Below are 26,279 nucleotides of genomic sequence, written 5' to 3' on the forward strand. Positions count from 1 at the left end.
GCTTTGCAGTGGGATCAGAAGACATTTGAAAAGCAAATGATTATTATTTTGGCAAAACTTTTGACCAATTTGGGTGGCACCAAAGAACAGTTAAGATAGGTTTGAGAAACCTGGGAACAGCAAAATAATTAAAGTCCCAATAAAAGTCCAAAATATTTCACATATAAAGTCTCTATATCAAATTACAGTGGAGCTGATCCTACCAGAAAGTCTAGCAGGAACTCCACAACAGACAAAATAAACAAATTAAATTAGGTCCGCTTAAAAGTATCACCGTTGGAATCGCGTCATTAACTTTTTCTAAATTCTAAACAGCAATTAGTAAACTCACTAAATAGCATAGGATAGTCAGCACATCAATATAATCCAATTGCAGAAAAAAATATATGCTATGCATCCTGGCTAACCCTGGGCTTCGCTCTTATGGCTCTTTCGAGGGACATCCCCAATTATGTACTGATTATTTATTATGCTTTTGCTATAAGCGCAATCTTATTCCGCATCGTTTTATATACATTATCATGAATGTCCCCATAGGGAATTTAGATTGTGAGCCCCAATCAGTATGTCTGGAGTATTGATGTGCAGACTACGATCCTATGCTCTTTTCTTAGTATGCTAATTGGGCTTCACAATAAAAAAATGTTGTAAATGGATTTACACTGTTTTGGCTTCTCATATTTATAGAGTCACGTCTTTATTTGGCGATGAGAACAACCACCAAGTGTAAATGCTGTAATCCTACATTTATCCTAATGGATGCTGCCTAATTAAAAGAACTGCTTCGGTAAAGCATTAATACAAAACGACAGACGTCTGCGAGGTTTTCGGGACTCCATTTAGACTAAGAAAAAAAAGAGGTTAGGTGTTAGCCAGTTGAAAAAAAAGATTGCTTTCAGTGGGAAAAAAAAATGAGATAACCTTATAGTTATGATACCTTTTAATGGCTAACAAAGATAATTTATTTTATGTCTGAAAGCAAGATTTAGAGACTTATTGGGCATGGTATAACAAAGTATCTGAAGAAACAAATATATGCACAAACAAAAAACAAAACAAAACAGAGGCATGGTATAATAAATGAACATTTAAATAAGCAAGCAAACTGAGCTCAGAGAATGAATCCTTAATTGGATTAGATTAGTGGTGTGAAGGTTTTATAGTCCCAATATCCAAGTAAGGGTACCGTCACACAGTGCCATTTTCATCGCTACGACGGCACGATTCATGACGTTCTAGCGATATCGTTACGATATCGTTGTGTCTGACACGCTACTGCGATCCGGATCCCCGCTGATAATCGTACGTCGTAGCAGATCGTTTGAAACTTTCTTTCGTCGTCTAGTGTCCCGCTGTGGCGGCATGATTGCATCGTGTGACACAGGTTGTATACGATGTGCGCACAGTAACCAACGGCTTCTACATCGCAAATACGTCATGAAATTATCGCTCCAGCGCCGTGTATTGCAACGTGTGACCGCAGTCTACGACGCTGGAGCGATAATCATACGACGCTGCAACGTCACGAATAGTGCCGTCGTAGCGATGAAAATGGCACTGTGTGACGGTACCCTAAGATCAGAGGCCTGGTGCCCTCACTGTCTCTGGAGCAGATCCCTCAGATTCTGTAGTTTGTTTATTTAAATGTTCTTTATTATACCATAAATGCCTCTGTTGTTGTTTTTTTAGTTTGTTCATATATTTGTGTTTCTTCAGTATCTTTGTTATACCTGAGGAAGTGACCTAAGAAGTCTCGACAGCTTGCTTTGCATCATCATTTTATTTTTGTTAGCCATTAAAACTTATCATAACTATAACATTCTCTTGTTTTTCCCACTGAGAGCTTATCACTAAGGCCATGTGCACACGTTAAGTATTTTTCGCGTTTTTTTCGCATTTTTGCGCTATAAAAACGTGATAAAAATGCGAAAAAAACGCTAACATATGCCTCCTATTATTTTAAGTGTATTCCGCATTTTTTGTGCAAATGTAGCCTTTTTTTCCGCGAAAAAATCGCATCGCGGAAAAAAAAGCAACATGTTCATTAAAATGCGGAATTGCAGGGGATTCCGCACACCTAGGGGTCCATTGATCTGCTTACTTCCCGCACGGGGCTGTGCCCACGATGCGGGAAGTAAGCAGATTATGTGCGGTTGGTACCCAGGGTGGAGGAGAGGAGACTCTCCTCCACGGACTGGGCACCATATAAGTGGTCAAAAAATAAGAATTAAAATAAAAAATAGTCCTATACTCACCCTCGATGTCTTCCCGCCTTCACTGCATGCTGTCGCTTCGGTTCCTGTAGCTGATGACGTCACTGTCCTGTGATTGGTCGTGAGCGGTCATGTGACCGCTCACGTGACCGCTCACGTGACCGCTCACGTGACCGTGACGTCACGGAAGGTCCTGTGCGCACACGCCAGCTATAGGAAGAGGAACGGACGCCGCTGAGGAGATGTCTGGGTGAGTATAAGCATTTTTTTATTTTTTTTTATTATTTTTAAACATTCTATCTTTTACTATTGATGCTGCATAGGCTGCATCTATAGTAAAAAGTTGGTCACACTTGTCAAACGCTATGTTTGACAAGTGTGACCAACCTGTCAGTCAGTTTTCCAAGCGATGCTACAGATCGCTTGGAAAACTTTAGCATTCTGCAAGCTAATTACGCTTGCAGAATGCTAAAAAAACGCGAAAAACACGGGAAAAAACCGCAAAAAAAAAAATGCGGATTTCTTGCAGAAAATTTCCGGTTTTCTTCAGGAAATTTCTGCAAGAAATCCGCAACGTGTGCACATACCCTTAGACTGAGAACGGTCCCAAGTTCACTTTTTTAATGTTTAAAGTGGAGTAATGTGGAAGTTTTCTTGTGCAGGCTTTATGATTAAAAAAAAAAAATAAAATTCAGCACATGCCATTGGCTTATTTCCTGTACTTTCGTTAGTGGGGTTGTGTCAGCATCATGCTGAAAATGACATTTCCCTTAGATCCTCAGCATTTGTTAATTTCTGCCTCCTCATTTCCCTTCCCCTAATTTGTTAGTTTCTGCCTCCTCATTCCTCTTCCCCTCTGTACCTCCATCTCTACTGCAGCATCAATGGCGACTGAGCATGTGTGGTGTCAGGAGCAGTGGCTGCTTCACCGGAAGTCTGAGGCTAATTCCCCACCCACCCCCCAAGAGGATGTCACTGACAGCCAGTAGTATATTGGGGTGACTGCCATCCGAAGCAATATCATGCAAAGTGCTCTACGTCATTACTTCTAGAAACACACACCAGCGGCCCCTACACGGGACCCATCACGGAAAACCACAAGCACGTTTTTAAAAGTAAATTAATTGAAAAAGTATTATATTATCAGTATTAGGAGCAGGAGGGGACACACAAACAAAAAAGATCTGTCAGAACTTCTTTTAAACTAAGACCATTTTTACTTATGTGAACAAGAATTCCTAAGTTCTTTAATTGACATTATACCTTTGGCTGCTTCCTGGGCTTTCACCCTAGTGGAAAAAAAAAAAAAGAACACAATACATTACTCACATTGTTATAAAGTTCAATATTATGACAATACGGCCATTGTAAAATTACTTTATTGGCACTCCTTGATACGTACACAACGCTAAAACTCTACCAACATTTACAGAAAAAGGTAGTTAAAAAAAATAAAAAAAAAATTGTTTTAATCGCTAGATGCCATGCTGATTACCATTTTAACTAATGGAGGCTGAAAATAAAGTATTGGTCATGCAAACCAGACATCCTTCAAATTATTCGAGCCAGGATAGATATAGATATAGATATATATATATATATATATATATATATATATATATATATATATATATATATATATATATATATATATATATACACACACACACACATACACTCTTACTGAACGCAGGGGTCCAACCTCTGGGCTACATAGTGAACCAGGGATCAGGGCTCTGGAAACCGTCATGAGTGCTCAACCTTGGCTCTAGTCTCTGTTCGGCTAGAGGAAGCAGGGCACTGATGTCAGCATCCTCCCGCAGTCCCAAAGACAATGAATGGCGCAGAGGCCGAGCACGTGCATGTCCACTCTCACTGTAGGAGGGGACTGCAGTCGGACCCCCAACGATCATTATGCTAGCCCATATCTGAAAGGAAATAACTTGTTTTTATGGTGAATAGCCCTTCAAAATATACACTTTTCATAGTGTCCAAATTCACTTAGATAGCCTGCCTTTCCCTCAAGGAGTCAACCTTTCAAAAAAACTTACCCTCTGTCTTTTTCCAATGTGACCCTGTTAGATAGATATGGATCTCAGTGGTGGGACCAACATCTATTAGATGTAGATATGCCATAAATGTCCCAGATGGGAGTAACCCTTTAATAGTTAATACCTTTTAGGGGGCTAAAATGAAATGATTTTCAAAACTACTTAGCTTTTCATCAGGTCCGATGGCATTAATGCAAACAGCAGTAGGGATCATTTATGGTCAGAATGCATCAAATGTTCACTCCTGAGTGATTGACGTATCCAGGAACTCGGCTCCCTATCTTCCCCTTACTAAGTCCATGTTTAGTCCACATTTCAATCAAGCCCATGAACAGTTACCTGTACAACAAATATTTCCCACCTCCATGTAGCAGTCACAACATGCAGCAATTCATAGAGAGATATTGGACGTGACACTTTCTGATGCCAAGGTACTAAGGACACAATGCTGTTTCAGAAGTACAAACATGTCCCATCACTTTCACGCTCTCCTGGATTCACATTTATAGAGGTCACATTAAAATGTTTATCTGTGCTCCGTTTTTACAAATGGTGCCATTTTGCGCCTACCAAAGTAAAATCTGTATACATACCTCATCACTTTCTACAAGGTTTTCAAACTGTTAGAAAAAAACAAAAACACAAATGTTGATTTTGAAAATTCAATAATACAGGAAGGTCCTACACTACAAAATACTAAAAAAACATTTCAGTTAGTTTTTGTGTGAATGAAAATGAATGCTAAAAAATAGTCAGTCACAAGGTTTTTCCTGCCCTATCCGAGAGCAGATTAAAGTAGGGGCAGAGACCCTGACTCCAGTGATGTGTCACTTACTAGGTTTATGCTGTAGCTTTGATAAAATACTGTCTTATCTGCTGCAGCTCTGCTAGTTATCTCAGCCATGAGCTCCAGCTATGTAGTCCTTGATATTCATGAGCTTTCTCTATCCCTGCCTCTCACCACTGATTTGCAGCCAACTATACACAGTGTAGGCAGAAAGCTGCGGATCAATGGTGCAGGCGGAGATAGAGAGAACTAGCAGAGCTGCAGCAGATAAAACGGAGATTTTCATCAAAGCTACAAGAAGAAGCCCAGTAAGTGATACATCACTAAAATCATACTGTTTGTCCTTATTTCATGCTGCTCTCAGATTGGTAAGCATAAATATTAAAAGACATTGATTTTAAAGGGGCATTTCCACAATAGAAAGCTGGCTCCTAGCCATTGGATTGTGGATTACTTACATATAGCTGGGATTACCAGAACTCCTGAGAATGTGGGCTCTTCAGAACCTTGTCTGAATTTAATGAAGATGGGCATAATCGATCTTCGCTCCATTCATTGCCTATAGGACTGTTGGGGGAAAAACAAATACAGCACTCAGCTATTTTTACCAGTCCAACAGACACTGAATGGAGCGGAGGTTGAGTGCGCTCATCTTCACTCTTATCAGTGGGAACGCTGTAGATCCTGATCTCAGAAGACAGATCCCTCGCTCTCACTATCCCTGGGAGTTAGAGAGGTGATAACTTTCAATTGTGGGAATACCCTTTTAATGGTAGAAACCTTCCTGGGGGACATTAAAATGAAAATATCATCATTTCAATATAACAAGAGTGAGACACATTTTGTTGTCCACAGCTACAAGGCAACTCAAATTTTGTTAATTTCGAAATAAAATTGATTTGTTCGTCACTTATTATATTAAAAAATGGAGCCATGGGTGTCTGAAAATTAAAAAAAATGACTCCCCACTACAAGATCCCCTTCCATTCCTAGGTTCTGCTGCCTCATGGACTCTTTGCCTCCTCTTCCACGTGACTGCTGCAGCCAGATTCCCAAATGTCTCTTCTAGCTTGGATAGCATGTGACCGCTGCAGGTGATCAGTGGCCAACTGAAGAGGATGGCCCGTGATGTTACTAATACCAAAGGTTGAAACATTCCCTTTGCAAATAATTCTTACTCTTAAAGGGAACCTGTCACACCACCACCAGAGCCACCTTGTGCAGCACTAATGCTGCATTCTGTCAAGGTGGCTCTTTTAGTTGGGGTCCCTTCCAATGCTAAAATATTCGTTTTTATCATTTGCCCCATACCTGTAGTCTGTCGGGGGGGGGCATGTCTTTCTCCCCCCCCCCCCCGGACACAAACACCTCCCGGCCATCCCTCAGCCGCTATGTGCGCTAGGCGTTGCCTCCTCTGCAGTCATTAACGTCCCCGGTGCCTGCGCTGTAAGTTTTTTTTTTCTGAGGGGGGGACATGCGCAGTTTGCGCTGGCCTTCGACTCCCATCACATGATGGGAACTTACAGCGCAGGCGCCGGGGACGTTAATGACTGCAGAGGAGGTGGCGCACGGAGGGCCTGAGGGATGGCTGGAAGCCGTCGCCGTGGCATGCGCTTAGGGATCAGCTGACGCCGCACAGTCTGAAGGAGGCGGAGGGAGATGAGTGAGAGGCGAAAATATGCACTGCGCATGCCCATGAATCCCCGCCCCGCAGTATGAGTAAATCAGAAGACACTGAAGGGCGGGATCTCGGGCAGCGTGGCTGCACAGGCGCAGTCAGCCTGACAACAAATGATGTCAGAAGACGGGCAGCGCTAACTGCGCATGCCCAAGGGATAACATAACAGCGCAGGCTCCGGGACAGATTCAAACAACGCTGAGGAGGCGACGCCCGGCGCCAAGGGGGTATGAATGACGGCTGTGCTGCGTCTGATTAGGAAGGAAAGTAAAGCCTCCTTGGCGATTTCACGGTATGAGAGGGCACATTTTATAAGTGTTTATTTCAGCGTGTGCAAGGAGCATAACTAAAAAAGCCACCTTGTCCAAATGCAGCATCAGTGCTGCACAAGGTGGCTCTTTTAGTTACAAACCCCCTGGGGGGGGGGCGTGACAGGTTCCCTTTAACTTTCCCCTCTCTTTATGCTACGACTAAGGTTCCTAAATGCTTGAAAAAAGTCAGCATAGTCCTTACTGGATCTTCTCGGAAGCAAAATAAAAGATTGTGGATTTTACGGGATGCTGTAATCGCCAATTCTTTTTGCATCCCTGATGAGTCCTCCACAAGTTTGTGTATATATCAATCTCATATCCACACATGCATACATACTGAGATTATAACATATACCGGGATCACAAGCGACTAAACACAGACATTATAACTCTTGTGGAGATTACAAGACTGAGGCAAATACAGTATGGAGGAACGGAGCAAAGCACTGAGCAAACAAACAGTATGATCCAGACAGAACAGAGAGCGACAAGAGTTCTTTATATCAATCATGCAGAGTGAGGAATCTGCTTACCTCAATAGTATAGTGTTCTCCCCGCGAGGAGGTTCTAAAATATTTGGATCTGCAGGGGAAAAAAACAAAACATTTACTAAATATATTTATGGTATAAACGTTGTAATAATGGAATTCTATGTAATGCTGATGGTTCAAATAGCGAGCTGACGGTCACAATTCAACTTCATAGAATCATCTTCAGAATTCCACTTCATTCTGGAGATCTTACAGTCTGTGGGTGAATCAGTCCATTACTCTTCCCACACCCCCAATCTTCATTCCCTATAGAATTCTCATTCCATACGCTTTCCCACAACTGAGATCTATATATTCCAGTTGGGATAATAAACTGCTGAAAGTGCAGAAACCTTTGCTGCTCCAGCACTGCCACATAGTAATAGAACATGGCAACCATCCAACTGAACAGCAGTCCATGTAATACACGCCCAGATCAGGTCAGCAAGAGATAGAGCCACCGATACACTGCTCTAGGCGCTGGCTCGTACAGGGGCACGGGGAAAGGGGTTGTTTCTCAAATTTTATAGAAAAGTATCTAGGGTCAAATTGATAATTGCCACTTATGAAATCCCATCAATCTATCATCAAAACTAAAAAAAAGGCAGAGATCAACTCCTTCTGTAGGGTGGCTACCGTAAGAGTGATATAGTCCCCTGATAAATGGTGGTCACGTTTTTCAGTTGTGGAAACACAACTGCTCCACCACATACCGTATATGTGTAGGTCTATTTGTGAAACTGTAGTCATTGGTCAGTTTTGTTTTTTTTTGAGAGAGATTGTGCTGTCCAATCATGTGCTCTCAAAAAAGTGAACAATGCCACACAAAAAGAAAAAAAAAACGTGCAAGAATGTGGTCTAGAAGAATAGGAGATTGTCTCCAGCGATGAATGACTCCACTTGTCAGATAAAAACTTAACTTTTAATCAAATCCACTAAAACATGTAACCAGTGTAGGTAATAATACCAGATATTACACACATATGTAAAAAAAAAAAAAATGTGGTCTATCGCAGCACACTAAATCACTCCCTGTCTTTCCAGTCCAGAAGACCATGGCAGAAGACAGGGATCAGTAGCTTTCTTTAACCGAAGCTCAGGGAGAGCCGCTCACACTCCTAACATCCACCTCGTCTGCCACCCCAACTAGGAACTGATTCTAGGTCAGCCCTCTACCGGAAGTAAAAGAGCCAAAGTTTGGAAGGGGGAAGAGGAACCCAATGTCCATGGATTCTCCACTCTTCACTCCCCAGATCAATCAGCAGGAAACCCATAAAGGAAAAGCATCCCGAAGTCCTTGTGATGGACACACATGAGAAAGGTGACACATGGTGAAAAACAACAATTAAAATTAAAGTGGTTGTCCACTACTACAACCCCTGGAAAAAATGATGGAATCATCGGCCTTGGAGGATGTTCATTCAGTTGTTTAATTTTGTAGAAAAAAAGCAGATCACAGACATGGCACAAAACTAAAGTCATTTCAAGTGGCAACTTTCTGGCTTTAAGCAACACTAAAAGAAATCAAGAACAAAAAATGTGGTAGTCAGTAATGGTTACTTTTGTTAACCAAGCATAGGGAATAATTATGGAATCACTCAATTCTGAGGAAAAAAAATTATGGAATCATGAAAAACAAACAAACAAAAAACACTCCAAAACATCACTAGTATATTGTTACACCACTTCTGGCTTTTATTACAGCTTGCAGTCTCTGAGGCATGGACTTAATGAGTGTCAAACAGTACTCTTCATCGATCTGCCTAGAAATTTCTCTGATTGCTGTTGCCAGATCAGCTTTCAGGTTGGAGCCTTGTCATGGACCATTTTCTTCAACTTCCACCAAAGATTTTCAATTGGATTGAGGTCCGGACTATTTGCAGGCCATGACATTGACCTTATGTGTCTTTTATCAAGGAATGTTTTCACAGTTTTTGCTCTATGGCAGGATGCATTATCATCTTGAAAAATGATTTAATTATCCCCAAACATCCTTTCAATTGATGGGGTAAAAAAAGTGTCCAAAATATCAACATAAACTTGTGCATTTACTGAAGATGTAATGACAGCCATCTCCCCAGTGTCTTTACCTGACATGCAGCCCCATATCATCAATGACTGTGGAAATTTGCATGTTCTCTTCAGGCAGTCATCTTTATAAATCTCAATGGAACGGCACCAAACAAAAGTTCCAGCATCATCACCTTGTCCAACGCAGCTTCGCGATTCATCACTGAATATGACTTTCATCCAGTCATCCACAGTCCACGATTGCTTTTCCTTAGCCCATTGTAACCTTGTTTTTTTCTGTTTAGGTGTTAATGATGGCTTTCGTTTAGCTTTTCTGTATGTAAATCCCATTTCCTTTAGGTGGTTTCTTACAGTTCAGTCACAGACATTGACTCCAGTTTCCACCCATTCGTTCCTCATTTGTTTTGTTGTGCATTTCCTGTTTTGCAGACATACTGCTTTAAGTTTCCGGTCTTGACGCTTTGATGTCTTCCTTGGTCTACCAGTATGTTTGCCTTCAACAACCTTCCCATGTTGTTTGTATTTGGTCCAGATTTTAGACACAGCTGACTGTGAACAACCAACATCTTTTGCAACATTGTGTGATGATTTACCCTCTTTTAGGAGTTTGATAATCCTCTCCTTTGTTTCAATTGACATCTCTCGTGTTGGAGCCATGATTGATGTCAGTCCACTTGGTGCAACAGCTCTCCAAGGTGTGATCATCCTTTTTAGATGCAGACTAACGAGCAGATATAATTTGATGCAGGTGTTATTTTTGGGTATGAAAACTTACAGGGTGAGTCCATGATTTTTTTTCTCAGAATGGAGCGACTCCATAATTTTTCCCCTATGCTTGGTTAAAAAAAGCAACCATTACTGACTACCACATTTTTTGTTCTTGATTTCTTTTAGTGTTTCTTAAAGTCAGAAAGTTGCCATTTGAAATGACTTTAGTTTTGTGCCATGTCTGTGATCTGCTTTTTTTCTACAAAATTAAACAACTTTAGGATAACCCCTTCTGGATGAAAATATTTGGCCACATAAAATAATAAAACTTATACTCACGTCCCGTGCCGGCGTTGTTCCTGCGCTGTCGGCACTCGCACTCCCGCAGCTCCCGTGCGGTTGGACACTGACAATCAATACTGGCGTCACTGTCCCCGACTTCAGAGAAATCAAACATGAAGTGGAAGTCTGGGCTGCAGCTGATCTCCGACTTCCTCTTCACGCTCAATTCAACAGGAGACAAAGGCAGTAATGCCAGCGATGATTGGGTGCCGGCGTCACGTGTCACAACTACACTGGAACCCTGGGAGAACGAGTGCAGACACCACGGGAACGATGCTGGCACAGGAGGAGAGTATAAGCCTTATTATTTTATGGGGGCAAGTGTGGGGTATGAGAAGAAGTTGTCCAAGTGGTGGACAACTTCTTTAATAGTTAAGGGTTTCACAGTTCATGTGCTCAATCCCAAGACAATATAAAAAATGGTCAGTTTTATCCAGAAAAGAGGGAAATGTTTTTACTTTTTTTCTCACTTGTCAACCATGTGCAATTCATTTTGTTTGTTTTCTTCTTTTACAACAGCAATCTTTTACAGGGCCATTTACAGTTTCCAATGTTCCAGAATTGCAATGTATCCATAAAACTCAGATGCTATACAATGTTTTTTGGGGTTTTTTGCGCACTCAGACTTGAATGGATGAGTCTCACACCTGACTGAAGAAAACTAGTGTATGCTGCTATTTTCTTCTCAAGCAAATCCGGTCAGAGAAAAAAAAAAACACTCATCTGCACTACCCCATCGAATAACATTGGTCCGAGTGCTGTTTATTTTTTCCCCAAGGACAGCACTTGAACCAAAAATACGAGTGGTGTAATACTGACCAGACCTTCCACCAGGAAACTTAAAAATTAACCAGAAGTCCAGGAATAAAGATGTTCACTTAAAGGGAAGTGGGGAATCTGGAAATACAGATTGTAATGGGCTACATTTTTATAATAAAGAATGTAGTTTCCGTGCAGCTCTCCTTAGTGCGCAAACTACAATCTTTATTACAAAAAGATGCCCGATTACAATCTGTATTTCCAGATCCTCAACGTGTGTGCTTCATGCAGCCCCCAATCTAAGAAGCATCATTGTTAAGCTCCCTGTCCTCTCTGACAGCTACAGGAACCTTTCCCTGAAACCAGAAAAAATGTAAAAGTTGTCCATTTATAATGACCACAGACAAGATAAAGATCCCCAGTTCACATCAGGACTACAAGATACCAGATACTTTCAGCTGCATCACATCTAATGTAGTGTGCTTAATTATATGTTCCAAATGTCCAGCTGGGGGTCTGTATGTAGGGGAGACAGGGCAAAAGCTTAGAACAAGAATGAATTCTCATCGCCGCACAATAAAAAAGAATAGATCTACCTGCGGACAAACATTTCCACATCCCTGATCACAGCATCATAGACACGAAATTACTTGTATTAAAAGGTAACTTAAAGCCACAGAGAGACAGAAAAATTTGGGAGTATTAACTTATGACAACCTTCAGTGCAGGAATGAATGTGTTGCATGGATTTATGTCTTACTACATCAACTAAGGAATGTGCTCCTCAGACCATTTGGGGGCATCACAACCATGAACAAGAGGTCAATCATATGACACTAAAACTTTCACACTCCTTTTCTATGAACTGGTTTAAAGGGAACCTGTCACCCCGTTTTTTCCGTATGAGATAAAAATACCGTTAAATAGGGCCTGAGCTGTGCATTACAATAGTGTATTTTGTGGACCTTGATTCCCCACCTATGCTGCCGAAATACGTTACCAAAGTCGCCGTTTTCGCCTGTCAATCAGGCTGGTCTGGTCAAATGGGTGTGGTGACATCGCTGTTCCTTCCCCCAGATCTTGCTTATTTTTCCGTTGGTGGCGTAGTGGTTTGCGCATGCCCAAGGCCCGAATCCACTTCATAGGTGTGGAAAAAGAGCGCGATCTGTGCTATTCCCCTGGTGATCGGTGGGGGCGGCCATCTTCCTGTGGCCGCGCGTGCGCAGATGGAGCGCTCTGCTGCCCGCGGCTTCAGGAAAATGGCCGCGGGATGCTGCGCGTGCGTTGATGGAGATCGCGGCGGCCATTTTCCTGAAGCCGAGAAGCGAACTCTGCTTCAGGAAAATGGCCGCCGCGATCTCCATCTGCGCACGCGCGGCATCCCGCCGCCATTTTCCTGAAGCCCCGGGCAGCAGAGCGCTCCATCTGCGTACGCGCGGCCACAGGAAGATGGCCGCCCCCACGGATCGCCAGGGTAATAGCGCAGATCGCGCTCTTTTTCCACACCTATGAAGTGGATTCGGGCCTTGGGCATGCGCAAACCACTACGCCACCAAAGGAAAAATAAGCAAGATCTGGGGGAAGAAACAGCGATGTCACCACACCCATTTGACCAGACCAGCCTGATTGACAGGCGAAAACAGCGACTTTGGTAACGTATTTCGGCAGCATAGGTGGGGAATCGGGGTCCACAAAATACACTATTGTAATGCACAGCTCAGGCCCTATTTAACGGTATTTTTATCTCATACGGAAAAAACGGGGTGACAGGTTCCCTTTAATATTTACGGCCACAAGTGTTTCTCCCTCTCCCATAGTGATATTTCTGCTTCACCTCACTTGTCTTATCTATTGCATTATCCTGTTGTGTATAAATATGTGACTCTTCAGATTTTGTGTTATTCTATGCCTGATGAAGGGATCTGTGTAGTCTGAAAAGTTTGCCATTTGTCACCATCTTTTCAGTTAGCCATTAAAAAGGTATCAACGACAGAGGGCTCTCAAATTGTAATATTTTCCTCTCTACTGGATAACACTGTACACGTTATAAAAAACAGTAGGCACTTTCTTCAATCACTGCCTGTAGTACGCTGCACTCCATTTCATGGTGACAACTTTAGTCACAGGTAAAAGGGTATTCACCAAAATTAACATGTCACATGCAATTTGTCATTTCTTCTAAAGTGAATGTGAAGATCACGTTTATTCTTCGAGTGGTAAAGCTACGTTCACATGTCAGTATTTTACATCAGTATGTGTAAGCCAAAACCAGGAGTTGAACAATCAGAGAAGTACAAAACACGTCCCATCACCACTTCTGCATTTTTCACCCACTCCTTGTTTTGACTTACAAACACTGATGTCATTATAATAATAATCTTTATATAGCGCCAACATATTCCGCAGCGCTTTAGTTTAACAGTTTCAAACACAACAGTCATAGGTAACAACGTTAACAATACAATAATTAAAGCAAAATAAGACGACCCTGCTCGTGAGAGCTTACAATCTACAATGAGGTGGGGGAGATACAAAGTACAGGTGTGTATTTACAATGATGGTCCAGCCATCTTCAGGGGGTGGGGGATAGATGGAAGTAGTGAATGGGCTACACACACACACACACAAACCTAAAACGACTTCGATTAGGGAATGTAAAAAACTGACCAAATACTGAACGTGTGATCGTGGCCTAACGTGCATCAGACTCAAGATTCTGAGAACTGAATAGCCCCTCCGAGAGAGCGGAGGCTGGTCTAAAAGTGTTGGCAAAGTTTAAACGTCCATTGTCACATTCCACCTCACTAAGGGCAAAAGTGACATTCTGAAGGACTTCGTAGTATCTAGTCCAATTAAACATAAGAATGTGTAAACTAAAATATGATCTCCAGAAAATTTTTATAAATACCTTTTACTTTTATTGTATGTGACTTTTGTGGATTTCAAGTTTTTTGTTACACATAGAAGCGGGACGAGGGTAAATATGTAGGGTTTGTATAATTTCGTATATGTTTATTTGGTCGTGAAGAAAAGGTCTGCACCCTGAAATGAGTTATCCATGTGACTATAAGGCTATGTGCACACGTTGCAGATTTGCCTCTGTAATTTTCTGTGCGGATTCTGCATCTTTTGGCAGAAAACGCAGGTGCAGATTTGATGCGTTTTTCTTGCGGATTTTGTGAGGTTTTCCTGCGGATTTCATGCATTTTTACCCCTGCGGATTTCTAGAATGGAATGATTGCAGAAACGCTGCAGATCAGCACAAAAGAAGTGACATGGTCCTTTTTTGAATCTGCTGCGTTTTCCATGCAGATTTTTCGGCACCATTAGCACAGCATTTTTTTTTGCAATTGATTTACATTGTACTGTAATAAATCACTTGCAGATCTGCAGTGTTTCTGCACGGAAAAAAACGCTGCAGTTCTGCAGGAAATATGCAACGTGTGCACATAGCCTTAACACCTGCAACGCTATGTGCACAAGTCAGGAATCTTTGCAGAAATTTCCTGACCCAAACCGGACTTCTTCCACAGGAAATACGCACGTGTTTTTTGTGCGTTTTTTTCCGGAGCTTCCCCAATGCAATATATAGCGGAAAAATCTGCAAAATTAATGAACATGCTGCGTTTTTTACCGCGATGCGTTTTTTTCGTAGAAAAAAAACAACATGTGCACAAAAATTGTGGATTGCATTCTATTAATAGGATGCTTAATGGATGCGTTTTTTCTCGCGGTTTTATCGTGTTTTTATAGCGAAAAAAAATGGAAAATCTGTAACGTGTGCACACAGCCTTACTGTCACACATTGAGCATTTGGTCTTTAGGGGCAGACAGACGGCTGTATTTCTTGTGCGAGGATTGCATTGTAATCCTCAGGCTGATCATCTGCTCTCCTGACCTGAGTGTGACAGTTGTATAGAAATACATCACGCTGTCACGCTCGAGTCAGGAGAGCAGTCTATGCACTGCAATGCAATCCTCACACAAGAAATACAGCCGTCTGTATCCTCGGAAATTTTATTCTTAGGGTATGTGCACAGCTTGCAGATTTCCTGCAGATCTGCAGCCTTTTTTCCCACGCAGAAATGCTGCAGATCTGCAAGTGATTTACAGTACAATGTAAATCAATGACAAAAAAAGTGCTGTGCTGATGGTGCAGAAAAATCTGCACGGAAAACGCAGCAGATTCAAAAAAGGACCATGTCAATTCTTTGTGCAGAACTGCTGCGTTTCTGAACCCACTCCATAATAGAAATCTGCAGGGGTAAAAAAAAGGAAGAAATCTGCACAAAAATCTGCAACGTGTGCACATACCAAAAAAAGGTGCAGGTTCTGACCTGCGTTTTCTGCCAAGAAATGCAGAATCTGCACAGAAAATTCCACAGTCAAATCTGCAACGTGTGCATATAGCCTTATGGTGAACAATCAAATAATACAAAAGAAATTTAAAAGGAAATTGACAGGTCCTCAAGGCCCATCTATCTGCCCCAGAAAAATTACAGCCATAATCCTGCAATAAAACCTTGCCCTTCATTTATTTATATAATCAGTTATGTGTTAACAAAAAAACCTTTTTTTGAAATCACTTACATGTGCAAATTGCCCCGAACTAGTCCGACCCGGCTTCGATTTCACAGTCTAGTCCGGCTGTATAGTCTCTAATCATGTCCCCAGGAAGTCACTAGTATTCACCTAGGAAGATGATGATATGGCGGATTTCGAGCCTTCACGCCACTTCACTCCTCCCTGTGTATGCACATAAAGTTGGGGGAGATCACCCAGCTTCCATCATCTTCATAGGCGATTGCAGGTTAGAGAATGTCAATCACATCCTGGGCCTGCAATCAGAGACTGATTGTGAAACCAATGACCTGTTGGACTAGTTCAGGAGAATTTGCATAAGTGAGCGATTACTAGAGGTTATCTTTGTGAAGAAAAAAAATATTACAGTACATCAGGGTCATAATAAGTTTGGGCGAGCTGACAGCTGTTTTTTAAATATATATTTTTATTTATTTTAAATGTATTTTTTAAAGGGCCACTGTCACCCCCTCCAGCCGTTATAAACTAAAAGAGCCACCTTGTGCAGCAGTAATGCTGCAGTCTAACAAGGTGGCTCTTTTAGTTTTTGATTCCGTTATTCCCTCAATAAAGCGTTTTAAAATTTGCCCTAACTACCTGTCTGCAGACCTGGAGGCGGTCCGAAGCCTCCTCTGTGAATCTCCCAACGGCCGTCACTCTTCTCTTCTGGGGATGTGGTCGCCGCCCCCTGAGCGCTGTTGCTTCTTAAATCCGGCGCCTGCGCTGTGCGTGCCTGCCTGGGGCAGGCGCAGTCTTCATTGTCAGTCATAGGTCAGATGCAGGGTGCCTGACTGCGCCTGTGCCGGCAGTGCGGCCACCCTGTTGCTGAATCCCTGCCCCGCACTGTTATTCATTATGCACAGTGCGGGGCTGGGGTTCCTGGGCATGCGCACTGCGCTGTTCAGACGCTCCCCCAGCTCAGACGCTCCCCCAGCTCCCCCGCCTTCCAGCGTTGTTATTTGCGGCTGCTTCATTCCAAACGCTGGCAAGGAAACCTGTATATTACGGCAACGCTGGAAGGCGGGGGACCGGGGGAGCGTCTGAACAGCGCAGTGCGCATGCCCAGGAACCCCAGCCCCGCACTGTGCATAATGAATAACACAGGGCGGGGATTCAGCAACAGGGTGGCCACACTGCCGGCACAGGCGCAGTCAGGCACCCTGCATCTGACCTATGACGGACAATGAAGACTGCGCCTGTCACAGGCAGGCACGCACAGCGCAGGCGCCGGATTTAAGAAGAAACAGCGCGAAGGGGGCGGCGACCATCGCCCCTGAAGAGAAGAGTGACGGCAGTTGGGAGATTCATAGAGGAGGCTTCGGACCGCCTCCAGGTCTGCAGACAGGTAGTTAGGGCAAATTTTAAAACGCTTTATTGAGGGAATAACGGAATCAAAAACTAAAAGAGCCACCTTGTTAGACTGCAGCATTACTGCTGCACAAGGTGGCTCTTTTAGTTTATAACGGCTGGAGGGGGGTGACAGTGGCCCTTTAAAAGATAATTACCGTAGGTCTTTACTTGCAGTTTGAAGCAATCCCCAATTTGAATATTGACACATTATATTTCTTAATGGCTGTGGGGATCTGTGAAAGGTATGGCATTCAATATGCTTACACAAGCCAATCACCCAAATGCAACAATAAAATGGAGGCTGACCATAAGTCTTATAGGAACAGGGGAAGCATCACTGCAAAGTCAAAAGAATAAACCATTACCAATATAAATAACAAACGGCAAGCATTCAGCAGAAAAAAATAACAATGATCTTTAAAAATATATATTAGAAACTGGATCTGTTGCAAAACAGGTAATGAATGAGAAATCTTCTCACTTGTGATCTGCTGCCTATTCCAAGTCATTATTAAAGATAAGGTACGTGTGGCCTTCTATCAGACGCCAGCAGACAGACATGTGCCTGTTCCAGGATCCCTTATGTAATGTTACTCCGACCTCCCTGGCGGGCACACCAGTGATGGGAAAAGGAGAGATCCCGCTCACTGGACTACAATGACGCCACATTTTACAACAAAATGCATAACACACAATAAAGATGCAGTCCGCCATAAACCTTCCGTTCTGTTACAATCCTGTTGTAAACCAAAATGAATAAATCATCACAGAATGTGGAAAATGGAAGCACATTAATTAATAAAGTCATTCCATGAATATTTCATGGTTTTCAGGCTGCTCGGCAGCCACTGAAGCACATGCTCCTGCTTGCATAACGTCCAGCGACATACAGTACAGACCAAAAGTTTGGACACACCTTCTCATTTAAAGATTTTTCTGTATTTTCATGACTATCAAAATTGTACATTCACACTGAAGGCATCAAAACTATGAATTAACACATGTGGAATTATATACTTAACAAAAAAGTGTGAAATAACTGAAATTATGTCTTATATTCTAGGTTCTTCAAAGTAGCCACCTTTTGCTTTGATGACTGCTTTGCACACTCTTGCCATTCTCTTGATAAGCTTCAAGAGGTAGTCACCGGAAATGGTCTTCCAACAATCTTGAAGGAGTTTGCCTTCACTCTGAAGTCCAGCTCACCCCAAACCATCTCGATTGGGTTCAGGTCTGGTGACTGTGGAGGCCATGTCATCTGGCGTAGCACCCCATCACTCCTCTTCTTGGTCAAATAGCCCTTACACAGCCTGGAGGTGTGTTTGGGGTCATTGTCCTGTTGAAAAATAAATGATGGTCCAACTAAACGCAAACCGGATGGAATAGCATGCCGCTGCAAGATGCTGTAGCAGCCATGCTGGTTCCAATATGATCAAAGCAAAAGGTAGCTACTTTGAAGAACCTAGAATATAAGACATATTTTCAGTTGTTTCACACTTTTTTGTTAAGTATATAATTCCACATGTGTTAGTTCATAGTTTTGATGCCTTCAGTGTGAACTTACAATGTTCATAGTTATGAAAATACAGAAAAATCTTTAAATGAGAAGGTGTGTCCAAACTTTTGGTCTGTACTGTATACCACAGAACACACTGCCTGGGGCTTCCTCTGTTCAGGACACTGGGATGCTAAAAGGCGGTGCCCACGTCTGCGGCAGTGGAGATCTACTGAAATACAATAAAAAGCATTTCCCACAAACGGAGTAAAAAAAAAAAAATGTAATACTAAAACACTTGTTTCAATTAACTTCAAAAGGGAACCCGTCATGTTGTTATTATTATAGCGTCATTTATTCCATGGCGCTTTACATGTGAAATGTTGAACATGGTATCCGAACTGCTGACAGGATGTTATACAGCAAGAGCAGCTGATCAGATTGATATACAAGTTTATTGGAGAAGTTTCAGTACAACACGTATTTTCATTGAAATCCCTGGTGCTTTTGTACACAGGAGTCCAGTGGGTGGGCCTACTCAGTGATTGACAGTCTTCCCTGTACAACTATACATGCAGAGTGCAGTCCATCACTGAGTAGGGCCGCCCATTGGTCTCATATGCCCACAAACACCATTGACACCAATGAATAAATTACAGGTTGCCCTGAATATTTTCCAACAAATCTAATTCTGCTTAGCTGTTCCTTCTCCATATTATGCTGTCGACAGATCAGACTGCATGTACATGTCAAGCTCCTTTTAAAGGGGTTGCCTTTAGCATACTGCACCAGTCTGATTAATGATAATCTTACTAATCCCCACCACTTATGTACCGCTACTTTCCACGTCCCTCACCAGGGTCTCTAGAATTTGGCCTGTGATGACCTGTGGTTGACAATCACTGGCTGGACTGGTCACCATTAAAGTTACCACTGCACCATTCACGGTCACATGTCCATGTCAAAAGTCATCAAAAGTACCCAGTTAACTAATCTATTAGAGTACACCACATTGATGGCACCATAAAAATCACCTCAACATCATGGTCCTTAGGGCCCAAAATACTAAAAGACAGTTTTGTTAACAATTATGGGAATATGGTCTTCAATGAAAAGAATACCTTTAGCGTACTAGCCTTTGGCAAGCTAAGGTGCCAGCGTCAAAGCAGTTGGGGCCAGGGCCGGACTGGCCATCGGGCATTTCTGGCAAATGCCAGAAGGGCCGGTCCCTGTAGTGGGCCGCTTGATCTGTCGCCCCCTTCAAGCTGTCAGCCGGCGTTCTGTTTTCTGCAGCCAGCACACTAGGCAGCATCAGCTTGCCTTGTGCACACGATTACGCTGCACTTCCAAAATCACCGCTGCCGACAGGATGAAGTGGATGGCCGCGGTCTGATGACCTGATCACCAGCTGCGGTGAGGTAACAGACACAGGGCATGAGGAGGGGGAGAGGCGCGCTCTGCTCTTCTGTGCTGCCCCGACCCTGCCACTTAATGCAGCCGCTTGTTGTCAGGACATCAGACCGCCCACTTCCTACTGTCCAGCAAGGCGGCAGGGACAGAATGGATTTATGAGCTGCTGCTGATAACCTTGCCCTGCGTGCACGGAGCAAAAGCACAAAAGCCCCGGAGTTGTACCTGGAGCTAGCAAAGAAGTTACAGGCAAGCGTTAATAGAATTAAGAAAAAAAAAAAGCTGTGTCCACTCTTCTTCCATGGCACTATCTCAAAAGAAAACCACCATTCCTGTGAACTATAACTCCCACTCAGCATGCCATAGGAGCTGCTGTACATGCTGGGAGTTATAGTTCTCCTCAAAAGCAGGGATAATAGTCAACTATGGGATCTTAAAGGAAATCTGATGGCTGAGGGTATGTTTCCATGTGGCGTACTTGCTGTGGATTGGATGCAGCGGCCAGATGTTACAGTAAAGTGGATGGGATTTTATGAAATCCCGTCTCCACTATGCATGTAGGGATGCCTCTGGCTTCCCTGCGGGGACGAACATGCGGCGTGTCTCTCCAGACCGCACCATGTCTATTTATCTTATGATAAAGATTGAAAGAGGACAGCGCCACATCAAGAAGTGATAGACAGCAATACACTTTATTCTGCCTCCTGCGGCAACGTTTCGGTCCGAAGACCTTTTTCAAGCTTGCCGCAGGAGGCAGAATAAAGTGTATTGCTGTCTATCACTTCTTGATGTGGCGCTGTCCTCTTTCAATCTTTATCGTGGACTTCTTCTACTGGGCTGGACCCCCTGGTGTGGACGTGCGCCCTGATGTCCGTGGAGACCATGTCAGTATTGGGTGCGGCTTGACCAAATTCTGTTTGATATTTATCTTATGGAGACGCTCAGTCTCCACAAGATAAATCTCACCGTTCTATGTACAGGATGCGGTGATTCCGCACGGTTAATGAACACTTGCAGAATCACCGCGCGTACTAAAGCTGGCAGCGCTTTGGACGGGGCGGGTGTCCACTGCGTCCAAAGCGCTTGGAATACGCCACGTGGAAACATAGCCTTATGCATCCACAGGCCGCATGTATCAGATATTGGCTGCATGATTCGAGAAAGGTATGGTTGACTCTGAAATGCTGCTGTGTTTCAGGCTAAAAGCTGCCGAGGACCAAGGCATACGGGCTTAGATTATACAGACGGTGCCGAATATGTGCTGCCCATAGGTCACACAGCAAGTATCAGCGGTCAGGTTCACTTTAAAGGGTTTGCTCAGTGCTGCTTTCTTCTGCATTGGGAGGCGAGCAGCGGTGAAGACATAGTGTACAAATATCCAACGGGACAGATGCATGAATGGCAGCTATCATGGCCGTGTCTTGGTGGGTATGGTTTCACCACAGGGTATCACCACCACTCAGTTCCCAATGTAGAAATAAATGATGCCGGAGAAACCCTTTAATCCAACTGTATAACAATGACAACTCCAAACAGAAAAATTACTGTTAGTTGTCAATGATTTTTTTTGAGGAAAAGAAAAATGTAAAAAAAAATAAATAAATTTGATATCTTTCTAATCATATCAAGAGCCAGAATTAAGTTATCTTGTCATTTATACTTCAGGGAGCTTAAAAAAACTAAATTTAGATATACATATATATATATATATATATATATACAATATGTACAATTGAAGACTTACACCTGTTCCTCCTCTGCAGTTTGTTGTAAAAGAATATCCACTGCTGCTGCACCCGGCCTCTGTTATTGTCTGCATCTCTGACATCACGGCAATAGCGCTGCAGAGAATTAGCTTCTGAGCTCCTGATTGGCTGCAGCATTAATGACGTGACATGAGAATTGTAGACACTGGATCTGCGGAGTGTGGATAAAGCGCAGTTTGTTTGGGGTGTAGTGCTATGTGATGTATCGGATAGCACTCGGCCCAGTGTTACTCTATGGGGCAGAGCAGTTCAGCGATTATTTTCTCATGCTGAATTGGCATGAGAGAACAATGGCAGCATAATAATAATAATAATAATCTTTATTTTTATATAGCGCTAACATATTACGCAGCGCTTTACAGTTTGCACACATTATCATCGCTGTCCCCAATGGGGCTCACAATCTAAATTCCCTATCAGTATGTCTTTGGAATGTGGGAGGAAACCGGAGTGCCCGGAGGAAACCCACGCAAACACGGAGAGAACATACAAACTCTTTGCAGATGTTGTCCAAGGTGGGATTAGAACCCAGGACTCCAGCGCTGCAAGGCTGCTGTGCTAAAGCATACTGTAATTGGCAGCGAGATTTGGCTCACTCGCACCCCCATACAAGTCTATGGGTGCGAGTGACACAACGCACTGCACTCGGATATCATACCAGTGCAGTCCAAGATATGCCAAGTGTATGACCCCAGCCTTAGGCTACTTTCACACTAGCGTCGTACGACGCACGACGAATTGCGTCGTTGCGACCTACCGACGCAAGCAGTGAAAGCGCTGCACAACGGGGGCAGCGCATGCTGTTTTTCAACGCACTTGCTGCCCCATTGTGAAGTGCGGGGAGGCGGGGGCGGAGTTCCGGCAGCGCATGCGCGGTCGGAAAAGACAGTCTCGACGCACCAAAAAAACGTTACATGCAACGTTTTTTGTTGGCGACGGACCGATGCAACACGACGCAACCGTCGCACGATGGTTGCGACGTGTGGCAATGCGTCGCACTCCACGCTAATGCAAGTCTATGGAGAAAAAACATATCCTGCAAGCACTTTTGCAGGATGCGTTTTTTCTACAAAACGACGCATAGCGATGTGCAGTGCACGACGCTAGTGTGAAAGTAGCCTAAGAGCAATAAATAATTCTGAGCTGTAATACTGGGCCTTCTGTGACTGTATGTTATATAGTCGTGTTACACTCACCACATGTCTTGTAACCTACAGGTGCACAAAGATATTATACAGTCACCATGTGACAAGTGGGCCTGTGTACCTTCAAATGCCAGGGCTGAATTTTAGTCCCAGTCCGGCCCTGGTTGGGGCTGTTGGTTACTCAGTAAAACCAGCTCTGTGGATCTCCCTTCTCACCAAGAAGCCCAAGTGTGCAGTGCATGAGACAGTACAGAAAGGGAACTTTTCCGTTAAAGGGTATTTCTTGAGTTGTCTCTTGAGCAGAACACAGCCATCCAGTCTCCTCACTTCCTGGTTTCTGACAGGGTGGACACTCCTCCTTGAGTGCATGCATGTATCAGAGGCTTCTTCTGTAGTGCACAGTACCAGCAAAGTATTTACACACAGATCTAATGGGGCACTGGGAGCCATGATTAGAAAGCCTGCCAAGAAAGCTGCTGATGGTGGGGCCGGTGAGTTTTTAAGCTTTACAAACTTAGCTTGTCAGGAGGAGCAGAGAGGGAAGTGAGCAGCTAAATGCTGTATAAAAATCAATGTGCTGAACAGCTGGTTGAAAACTGACTGATGTAACTACTGGGCATTCTTAATATGGATACAAGTGGCCAAGCTCCATGGAAACCAACTGTAACCACTATGTAAGATAAAAGCCCTCAAAAGCAAGAAAATTAAAGCAGACATAAAAAGCAAGTCAAATGAAAACCTGCTCATTTTCAAGCTAACTAAACCAAATTAATTACATGAGAATAACCCTTTAAAAAATTAGGTCTAACAAAAGGTTTTGTCAAAGAAATTGCTGTACACTCTGGCACACTTGTCAAAATTAGATCATGACACCGTGAGAAGTGCACTCAAAGAATGTGCCAGGTACTTTATAAATTTGGCACATGGTAGCTTGGTGTTTAGCACTGCATCCTTGCAGCGCTGGGGTCTTAGATTCAAACCTCACCAAGGACAACATCTGCAAGGAGTTTGTATGTTCTCCCCGTGTTTGCGGGGGTTTCCTTCCACACTCCAAACACATAATGATAGGGAATATAGATTGTGAGCCCCATCGGAGAAAGCGATGATAATGTCTGTAAAGCTGTGGAATATGATATACAAAGGGAAAAAAGAGCAGGCCAAACAAGGGATCACCTATCACTAGTGATGAGCGAACGTGCTCAGATAATGAAGCAAAACATGCAGCTGCTGGGATCCAAACATTACTCAAGCACGCCCAAGGGATGGCTGCTCTCTGTGATGTAACCCGAAGTATTTTCTCTAGTGCACGTAAGCGCTAAGAGGTTCATTTGGTGCACCTGGGACCGGGTTGCAGGTAGATGTGAGAGATGGGCAGGTCTAGCTAACCACACACCTCTCCTCTGGGTGTGGTCAACAGCCTATATAATGGAGACTGTTGTCTGGGGATGAGCAGAGGACACTTTTCTTTTTGCAAGTGTTTAGCCAACACCTTAGATCAGCACGGTAGACTACAGGAGCCCACTCCAGTCTGTTCTTTTTATTAGCGAGGCAATGAGGACTTACACACAGTGCGTTTTTAGGCGCATTTTCATCCAAAATCCTGAGATCAGGTCCTGCCACCAGTCGCTTGATCAGTGGGACCTTTTGAATGTATTTAATAGAAGGGATACTTGGTTTTTGGCTTTTCCTTTAAGAAGCTATTCAGTGTCCTAAAGAACTGATGAGCTGCTGAATTAGGATATCTCATGAAAATGAAAGAGCTCCAACAAAGAGAACATTACTGATTCAAGGAGACCTACTCCTACATCTCAATACACTTCAATGTTAGGACAAAAGGGAAAAACTAAACATGAAATGGAGAAATAACTATAAGCATAAAAGCAAATAGTTCGAATGACTAGTGGAGGTCAATGGAAAACTACAATATAGTGAGTGATTTAGTAGCACCGATGTCCCTGAACGCCTCACATCCTGTACATAATGTATTGGGTTATTGGCTTTTATTCCTTTGACGCCATTAGAACTTGGACCACCTCACTAGATACCACTTAAATGATTGAAGAAAATATTGCAAGAAGAAAACAAATTGATAATATACGGTAGTCAAGAAAACAGCTGTTCTCTCCAATTCAATATTATAATAGTACAATTAATGTCCTCTCTGACCACACTATTCCTGTAATCGTCCTTGGCTTCTGTTCAGCTATGGGAAAAGAGTTTCCATCTACTTCAGGAGTAAAAAAAAAAAAAAAAGTGTTTCTAGAATAATCAACCTGGTTCCAAAGTGCAACTTCAATTTCCAGGAAACAAGTGAAGAACATTACTGAAAGTAGGGAATTGCCAATACAGAACTTTACTATAATAATGGAATTGCACCTAAAATAAGGAGGGCAGTGAAGGCGGAATTCTACTACATTTTCATGGGAACTGGATAAATAAGGTCCAGATCACACTGGGTTCTTGATAGACTATTTCCTGTAAATCGATTCATACCAACTCTATCGGCCATGTCTGTGATCTGTGGCTACTGGACAGGAGCACCGAGAACCACCTCCTATCTCCAGGAATTAGCGTCCCTTGTTTTGATTACCCAGCGTGGCATGATATCACTTGCCACATGCCGTAACGGTGTCGCAACAAGCTGGCAAATCAAAAGACTAGCTAAGGATGCCGGAAGGCAGGAGGTTGTTCTCTGGACTTCTGTCCAGCAGCTATAGATCACTGACATGGTTGCTGTACTGGGTCCTACAAATTGATTTGCACCAACTCTAGTTCTTGACCTACAATGTTAGGAGAGCACCCAAGAAACGGAGTAAAAGTGTACATAGGGGTCTAATGCAAGAAACGTGTCCATTTGGTCTTTGTCTAGCTAGAAGCAGCATACTGCAAAAAAGTATGGAAAGTGTTGTAGACTATGCTATTCCAAACCATGCTGCCCAAAAAACATTGAAATCCTTGGGTGGCAGCTGCCACTGTATAACATCTGTCACAGGAATCCATTTGATGGACAGTCGTGAGATTTTTCATTACACATATATTAGAGTTAACCTGTCACCTGATTCATGCTGCCCAAGTTGTGGACAGCATGAACTGCAGCTCTGTATATTTTTCTCTTAAAATGT

The 26,279-nt window shown here is 43.1% G+C and overlaps 1 protein-coding gene across 2 annotated transcripts in view; it reads right to left on the reverse strand.

Moving 5' to 3' along the window:
* The window catches only part of AP1AR (adaptor related protein complex 1 associated regulatory protein), a 100,043-nt gene that overhangs the window by 66,615 nt on the left and 7,149 nt on the right, over window positions 1–26,279 (reverse strand). For both annotated transcript variants that reach the window (XM_077278919.1, XM_077278920.1), the window contains exons 2-4: window positions 7,574–7,622; window positions 4,858–4,884; window positions 3,477–3,502 (exon numbers count right to left, since the gene is read on the reverse strand). In XM_077278919.1, coding sequence (XP_077135034.1) covers window positions 3,477–3,502; window positions 4,858–4,884; window positions 7,574–7,622 — 102 coding nt within the window. The remainder of the gene's footprint in view (window positions 1–3,476; window positions 3,503–4,857; window positions 4,885–7,573; window positions 7,623–26,279) is intronic.

Source organism: Ranitomeya variabilis, chromosome 1 (assembly GCF_051348905.1).
Source record: "Ranitomeya variabilis isolate aRanVar5 chromosome 1, aRanVar5.hap1, whole genome shotgun sequence".
Lineage (NCBI taxonomy): Eukaryota > Metazoa > Chordata > Amphibia > Anura > Dendrobatidae > Ranitomeya > Ranitomeya variabilis.